Here is an 8,812-nt window from a genome sequence, read left to right on the forward strand (position 1 = left end):
TGACAGCAGGCTGCCACTGCTGGCTGGGGCCTGCAGCAGCAGCAGTCTTCCCAGCACTGGGCATGGGTTGCACCCAATGCCAGTCCTAGGCATCACCAGGAGCCTCATGTGATCCCATGCACAGATCTGGGGGCCCGCACCCTCCAGAGGAGTTCAGCACAGACCCGCAACCCTCCCAGGGGTGCACGCCCCCAGGTCTGTGCATGGGATGACAGGAGTCTGCCACTGCCAACAAGTGATATGAGTTTTCCTTTCAACTGTTTGAAGTACAGTTTCCCAGAAACCTCTGCACCTATCTCCTTGAAACTTGGCAGGCTTCATGCCCTCAGAAGGGGCTACTCTCCCTGCAATTTTATATCTGAATCAGGCAAGAAATGACAAAGTTTTTAGGCATTTTCATGATTCCCCATTATAGCATATGGGCAAAACGGCGCAAGAGTTTTGACACAACGAAATGGAACAGTGCTTCAAAACAAAACAAGAAAACGAAAAACAGTCCCTTCAAAATGGCGAAATGGAACTCGAAATAAAACGATGCTGTTTCGTTCAGGCCTAATATCCATGCCCCTTAAATCTCTTCCTGTTAGGGTGCTATGATTGTAGTGCTTATGGTAGGCAGGTAGAGTTGTTAGTCATCTTCAAGGTAGACGTCTTCCTTTGTGGCTCTCAGTGAATGCCTATGATACTGTTTTATTCAGGTGTGTTGCTTCTGTGATTGCCTGAACTCTAACATGAGAGAGTGTTCAAAGATTACTACTTCTCTTTAAAATATGTGCCTTTGTTTTTATAAATGAATGTTGCAATACCCAAGGAAGCAATGTAGTGGGAAGAGATAATAGAACAATGTTTTTTCAAATCACACTAAATGTGTGTTGGCTCCAACTTGTACTATTATACTCTTGTTTTTGTGACCAGTGCATTGTACAGACTGATTGCTGTATCAGTTTCATACCAGATGCTTTCAATAACTATAAACTGTTTTAAAAAATTCTGATTCCCTTCTGAGTTTGTGAAGTGTATGTGTAAGCCGGATATAGAGATATATACAAAATCCAGTTACAGTTTCTTCTCTGTGCTCTGTACTGTAGAGCAGTGTGATATGTTTATAATCCTGGAAGATCACAGCAGGCTACCAAACTGTCAGATAAATGGACATACTCTACAAATGTGACTTGCATTATAGCTGTATTTCCTTTTGATTAAAGGAAGACTTTGCCAGATACTGTACTGTGCTTTCAGTAATGCTTAAGTTTTGGCATTAAATGCACTCTGGAGAGTTCTGCAAGGTGGAATGGGTAGTAACCATTAGGAAAATCTGACTGCTGCAAGTCAAAACTTAAGTGCATAGAATCATAATAAGGGTCCAGTCCTATGAAGTACTGACTATGTCTTGACCAATGGTGACTGCTGCACTTCCATAGAAGTTTAGGACAGAGTTGAGCATGTACCTCTGTGGAGGTGCTCAGCATGATACAGGAAGAGACCCATGATTACCCCACTTCTTGCTGTGCCCCAGGTGCTCCCAATAACTATTCCATTTTGGCCACTGTGTGATGAAGTGGGTTTTTGTGTCAAAGAAACAAATAGTACTCCTGACTCAGTGAGACACAGCTCAGTGAATTCCCTCTGAGCAGCTGCTGAGTGTCAGTCAGGTGTCACACCATGATGCCCATCGTTACCTAAATCTCTCTGTAGGCTATTCAGGAGCCCTACCAGAATGAAACAATGAAGTGTCACTCTCTCCTAAACTTCTGGTTTTAATTTGGAGTTGATCATGTAATTCAAACTGACTATCTTTCCTTGCAGTTCCACAATGCTAATCAGCTGGCTGCGTGGTGTTTATACTACATCTGCACCAATTACAACAGTGTTTGCTCCAAATTCCGTAAGGAAATAAAAGCTAAATCCGCAGGTAAGATCATCCATAACTTCCCCTATATTTTTGAGACCCATCTTTTTCTTTCTATCCTTTAAAAATAAAAAGATGAATTAGTTCATCTGCCTATGAAGCTGAGCCAGTACTCTCTCTCTCCCTAGCAGAGTTAATACACTCTCTTAAACAGGTGACCAGAGTCTGAGTCCACCTCATGGGCCAAGAGTTATGCTTAGAATTCCTGTCATCTGCAGTTAAAAATGATGTGATTGTCTCTCCAGAACTCACACTGAAAATGCTGCCCATGTTTAGCTTTATTTTACATCATAGAACAGTATAGTTTTCTAAGTAAGTCTCTTCCAGCTATGCTCTCCCTTCACTTTATAGACATTTAATTAAACCATAGCAGCACTGCAGGTAAGTGTCAGTAAGCTCTTTTTAAACAATGGTTAAGCTGAGCCACGGAATGGAAAAAGTAGTTCAAGGTAGATAAAAGCCTTACATACTCAAATCTTGACTCTGTCTACAGCTATGTCCTCATTTTAGAACCTAAGTTATCTTAACACTTTTTTTTTAAATCAGATAATCAGGAATATTTTGAAAGACACCGCTGGCCACCTGTGTGGTACCTAAAAGAAGAAGATCACTACCAGCGAGTTAAAAAGGAAAGAGAAAAGGAAGATACTGCACAGAATAAACATCATTCAAAACGGAAGTGGTGCTTCTGGAATTCCTCTGCTGTAGTTGCCTGAACAAAGAAAATACGTGGAAACACTTAAAGTGTAATTATAACACTACTCTAATATTAGTCTTATTGTTAGAAATAAGATATAGTTCAGGTTTCAGGCACTGACTTCATTCCACGTGTGTGCATTTATTATTGTTAGGATCAAAAGCACAAGCTTACCTAAAGTGAGCCTGGAACAGCTCCTTAAAGGCATATGCATATTTTTGGTTAATAAGCAAAATAAGCATCTACCATTATTTCGTTTCTTTTTATACAAAAGCAAATCCAGCATTCATGTTTCAAATTCCAAATTGGGAAATATTTTTATACTGTCTTGTGTATTTTGTTTAAATAAAAATTCTGGGTATTGCTTTATTTTACAGACCACAAAATAACCATATAGTGCTTTATACTTAGATTTTAACTATTTTTCCTATTTGATTAGATAGAATCCAAATAGACAATCCTCAGTCTTTAGTGACTGTTTTTAAAGTATCCAGTAAAAATGTTCACCTTCATTTGAAAACCAGATTTTACTACGCAACTAGTTTTTGTTCCTTAAGTACCATACACTCATAATACAATTAGATGGTTATTTCTTCTTTCTAAAGTAAAGGAGTGTTTAATCTTTTTTTCAGCTGAATAATAGACAGTATAATTACCTGTTCAGCTGCAAGAACATGTATTTCTAATATATGCCATGTAAGTGCAAATAATTATGGTTGCATGGACCATGTGAAATCTAGTGATTCTAAGTATTCAGAGATTTAAAATGTCTAGATTCAAGAGGATCATTTAAAAATAATTAGAAGGGCTTATTATTTTATATCTTTATCCAGGGTAAACTCAGTACAGACACAAATACAAGGAGAAATTCTATATAGTATTTGCATTACTGCAGTACAGTTGACTTTTGGGAGGTTTTTTCTTTCTCCTTTTGAGAGCCTGGGTCTGCAGTCATTCCTCATGCAGAATTCCTTTTGGCTTCTTGGAGAGTTATATTAATGAAAAGGCAGCAAAACCAGGGAGGTACTTTCTTCTGTTGTAGTATCAGTATATTGTAAATGAAGAATGATCTTTCCCATACAAGTTAGTTTAGATTTGGTTATAATTATTTTGCAGCTCTTTCCAAGTGGAACTCCAAAATTAGATTCTGTATTTTAAAGTAGATTATGCATTCCTGTTGCAGTAGATATTCCAGGAAAACACAAAGCTGAAGGTACAGTGAATAAAAAACCCCCCAAAAATCCTGCATTCATTGGAGGAAAAAAAAGCCTTCAGCATGTTCAAATATCCTTTTCATTTATGATTGTCTAAAGACCAACTGTTGCTTTGTACTTGCAGTGTTACACTAGAAAATACAAGTATGTGAGAGCTTTTCATAGTTTCATAGTTTCTAGGGTTGGAAGGGACCTGAGCAGATCATCTAGTCTGACCCCCTGCCATGGCAGGAAGAGCACTGGGGTCAAATGACCCCAGTAAGGTGGTCATCCAACCTCCTCTTAAAAACCCCCAGGGTGGGAGCCTGCACCACCTCACATGGAAGCTGGTTCCAGACCCTAGCCGCCCTGACCGTGAAGTAGCGCCTCCTGATGTCCAACTTAAACCTTCCCTCCGCCAGCTTGTGACCATTGTTCCTGGTCACTCCTTGCGGCGCTCGGGGGAACAGGGACTCCCCCAGCGCCTGCTGATCCCCCCTAACCAGTTTATAACAGGCCACAAGATCCCCCCTCAGCCTTCTCTTTTGAAGGCTGAACAGGTTCAGGTCCCGCAACCTTTCCTCATAGGACCTACCCTGCTGTCCCTTGATCATACGAGTGGCCCTCCTCTGGACCCTCTCGATGCTGTCCACATCCCTCTTAAAGTGCGGCACCCAGAACTGGACGCAGTACTCCAGCTGCGGCCTGACCAGTGCCGCATAGAGGGGGAGGATCACCTCCTTGGACCTGCTCGAGATGCATCTGTGGATGCACGACAAGGTGCAGTTGGCCTTCCTAGCCGCCTCCCCACATTGCCGACTCATGTTCATGTTGGAGTCAATAATGACTCCCAGATCCTTTTCCACCTCCGTGCTGACAAGAGGGGAGTTCCCCAGCCTGTATGTATGGTGCCGATTGTTCCTCCCCAGGTGCATCACCTTACACTTGTCTGTGTTAAAATGACCAAACTGAAATTCTTATAAATTAAAGTATAGAACATACATTCCCAGTCCTATATAGTGTCTCAGGCATAGTTCTGTAAACATGGTAGTATTGCGTATTGGATTTGTTAGTGTTGTTTCCAGCAGGCAGCTCAGCATACTGATGTGAAAAGCTGGGGGTGGGGTTTCTTGTACTCAAAGGCAAAGCAGTAAGTTCAAAACCCAGTACCATGAGTTAGGAAAGGCTTCGGACTGAAAGCCATACACGCCTCTAAATATTCAGGTTCTAGACAGAGCTCATTCCTGACAGTTGCTATCCTAGAGTGCTAGAAGTTGCTTAGCATTGGTAGAGAGAGATGCTGCTGCAGAGACTATTGTAAAGAAAACAAGTGACAGACTCCATTGCCTATAAGATTTACCACTGTACAGTGATAAAGAAGGGCTATGAAGGAAGGTTGGAAGTCTGCCCACATCAATTCTTGTGCAGTGGTTTAGTAAATTGTTAGGGAAAGAATGAATGAGAGAATAAATATCAAAACTATGATAGAATTAATATCTGTTCAGACATAAAAAGTTAACATCGTCATTTAAATAAGTACTGCTACTAGGTTTTACACAACCAAAGTTACTTTATGATTGTAATCTTGCCAAACTATAATGGATATATAAATGAACCTAGGGTATATGCAATAATATCCACTTGTACTAGTTATCAGCTACTATAACCAAGTGGCTGGCTCATTTGGTTAATGCTGTCTATGGCCTTTACTCTTGGTGGTTATTTTGTGTTTTTTTTATTTTGCAAAAAAGTCAATAAAATTGTTTAGCTATAAAATGTCTCCTAATTCTTTGAAACTGCTTTAAATCCTGTGTAAAGCACCTAGGTTTTAGTCTATTTATTAAAAGTAATAATGAAATATATTTAACAAAATTGTGTACTAAATCCATGATTATATGGGGTAAGAAAACATAAGTTTAAAACGTTGCAAGGAGAGCCTATAGCATTTGTACACATGAGGTGGGAAGGGAACTGGATGTTTGTCACAAGTATATAACAATGTTTTCCTGGCACTTTTTCATGCTGCTTCTAATATTTTAATCACCAGGCCAACACCCCTGGGATATAAAATTAATTAGGTGTGACCAAAAATGGGGGGGGAGGGTAAAACAGGTAGGCTTTGGGAGGTTTTTTTGTTGTTGTTGATGTTTTTAAGTATACAATAGGCTTGCTAAATAGACTGCTTGCTTTATTGGCTTCCCGTGGCATTGGTCTTCAACAGCCAAGCAGAAACTCCAATTATAAGTTAAAGTACATGCAGCAACAGTTTCTTTTTTTGTATCTGTGCTGCTAAATTGACAAAGATAGGGAGTTACAGTTTTAGAGAACTTGCAAGATGATGTGTGAAAAATGCGTTGTTTATACTTTTTTTAAGCTATTCGCCAATGCCAAGGACACTGAAAATAAGCACTTTCAGTACTCAATGTACTTTCCTCTTCTAAAGTGTTAATTTATGAGAAGGCTACATAATTCAATGATTTGATTTATTTTAGGAAGCAAGACTTTCTTCCCATGAATTTGCAATTAGAATTCAGGTAATGTATTCAGTAAAAGAAGAATAATGTAGCAACAGAAAGAATGCTACTCATTTGATTATGTTAAAAACAGCAATGTATTAAAAAACCACTAAAGTATATTCCTTTATGTGTGTATGCTTAACTTACTGGTCATTTAGACTCCAGTTTGATAGGAAGTCACAGCGAGGACGTTTATCAGGTGAAAGTTGCCTCTTGGTATTGTAGAACTAATTTTGATTGCAGATTGAGCATGGTTCATAAATCAGCCCATATTGTAGGCTCCCCGTTCATAAGTATAAGAGTGGGCTTTGGGGCTGGGGCTGTCGTCATTGACTTGAGCAGAAGAAGGCATTCTGTAAGCAAGGCATTGGCAATGCATAGGGGATGCACAAGGTACAGTGCAAAGGTGTTGGATAAATGTGGCTACTGTGCAATAACTTCAACTCATCTTTATTTCCTCTGTATCGTGAGACTACTCACCAATCTATATTAATTAAGTTAGAATCCCACGATTTTACTGGACTTCTTTAGGCTCCATGTTCATAAAGGTGGGGTGGAGCCGTATTAAATATGTAGATATACTAATGGGTATATTAGAAAAGAAAGCAATCTAAACCTAAGGTGTGTGTATGGGAGGAGGGGTAGAGTTAAGTATGGACTGATCCTTACAAGAAAAAAGGTATAAAAATAGAGGAAAAAAGCCAGAATTTTGCTTATCAAAGTGTTCAAGCATGTTTCCAAAGTGTTAACGTTAGTGATTCTGTCTGGATAAGAAATTACTATTGTTAGGGAATGTCCTGGTTTTAAAACAAGCATTTTCCAGACTCAAACTGAGCATTCTCAGATAGAATGAGAAACTTGAAAAACCCTGTACTATAAACTAACCTTTCCCCATTTCACTTACAGCATTAGGTAAAGGTCACCTGTAATGGATTATGTCCATATTAATATCCAAACTTTTTATAGGAAATACTTGAGATCCTTTCTAGGCTGCCTACAAACCATTGGCTATGAGGGGAACTTGCAGCTTTGCTGTCAGGCAAAAATTGGGCTTTTGTCCATGTGTGCGTGCGTGCGTGCGTGCGTGCGTGTGTGTGTGTGTGTGTGTGTGTGTGTGTGTGTGTGAAGCTTCATATTTGAATGTCCAGTATTTATCTCTTGTCAGTTATATCAAGATAGGTGCTATGTTGTCAGATGCCTTTTAACTGTGGTTGCTGGATTTCTTTCATTTACTTAAAATAATTCAGCAATTTTCATTATTTTAATGAGTCCAGTCCTCCTGAGGCAAAATCCCCCAATGAAATTGTTTGTGTCCATCATTTTGAGTTTAAGGTACCAGAGAGAGCATTTATACATTGCAGCTTGTCTACAGTGACACAGAACTGTCAACAGAAATTTGGTTTGTAATCCTCATCCTGCAGGCTGTACAATACAATAATTCATTATCATTTTATATGCACCTTTGCCTTCAGCAAAAAGCATATCACAGATCACTTGGAACTGAAAATCACAATGGTGAGACTACTGCATATTAATCCATGCAAGTCAGGTCACTCACTACCACTCTTTCAATAATATTTAACACTCTGGTAGAAATCTGCAAAACTCTTGGAACAAGACTGCAGAGAATTAACAAGAACATATGAAAAACAGGTGAGGCAAAGTGATTATACTAATAAACCCAAGGATTATATAAAACTGGAGAAAGACAAATTGAAAAAGAGTAAGATATGATTCAGGTAAAGAGACTAGTAAGGGTTCATAGAAATTTGCTATTTCCTTTCAAGTGTGGCATTCCTATTGCATGTATAAAAAGGGATGTATCTATCTACACATGCAAGCACGTGCGCTTGCAGCAGCTCAAATAGAAACGCTGCAAATTTGAGCCAGGGCTTTTTATAAAAAGCCACCCTGGCAAGTAGCTTAGGGCTACTAGCTCTCAGGAGCTTCTGCGGCCCTGCTAATTGGTACCTAGGGAAACTACCCTTGTGCCAGCTGGACTGCTGAAGCAGCCCTGAGAGCTCCCTCCTGCACCCTTTACCCACTGCAGCAGTCTGGCAGTGGGGGCTGCTGTCTGGCTGTGACCTGCTGCACACCTGCCAGACCCAGATGGGGACCGCACAGCCAGTAGAGGCATCTCCCCTCTGGGCCAGCTGCCAGTGGACTGTGGTTGCAGGGTTGGCCTCTGTATGGCACTACTGCCACGTGTGCCCCCTACCCAGCCATCTGGGCAGCTACTGCCCAAAAGATGTTTTTAGTGTGGTGGCCTGCTCTGAACTGTCAAACTATGTCCTCCTGGCCCCATTTGGCCAGGAGGTCAGCCACAGCCAGCTAGGTCCAAGGTGCCAGCTCTGAGCAGGCAGGGTCCTGCCACTTGCCTTCCTAGCAGGAATTCTGGTGTTCTGTATTGGAAAACTGAAATATGCCTGATTTAAAAAAAAAAAAAAAAAAATCCCAAAATCACTCTGTAAAATATCCCCAAATCCATGTTCCTCCA

General features: G+C 40.3%; 1 protein-coding gene across 4 annotated transcripts in view; it reads left to right on the forward strand.

Moving 5' to 3' along the window:
• Positions 1–3,980, forward strand: part of RHOBTB1 (Rho related BTB domain containing 1) — a 131,160-nt gene extending 127,180 nt beyond the window's left edge. For 3 of the 4 annotated variants that reach the window (XM_019507904.1, XM_019507903.1, XM_019507905.1), the window contains 2 exons: positions 1,807–1,912; positions 2,456–3,980. In XM_019507904.1, coding sequence (XP_019363449.1) covers positions 1,807–1,912; positions 2,456–2,625 — 276 coding nt within the window. In that variant the 3' untranslated portion in view covers positions 2,626–3,980. The remainder of the gene's footprint in view (positions 1–1,806; positions 1,913–2,455) is intronic. The other variant, XM_019507906.1, reaches the window with a different exon arrangement.
• Positions 3,981–8,812: the final 4,832 nt, after the last annotated feature.

This window comes from Gavialis gangeticus, unplaced genomic scaffold, assembly GCF_001723915.1.
Source record: "Gavialis gangeticus isolate Ggan-Ray unplaced genomic scaffold, GavGan_comp1, whole genome shotgun sequence".
Lineage (NCBI taxonomy): Eukaryota > Metazoa > Chordata > Crocodylia > Gavialidae > Gavialis > Gavialis gangeticus.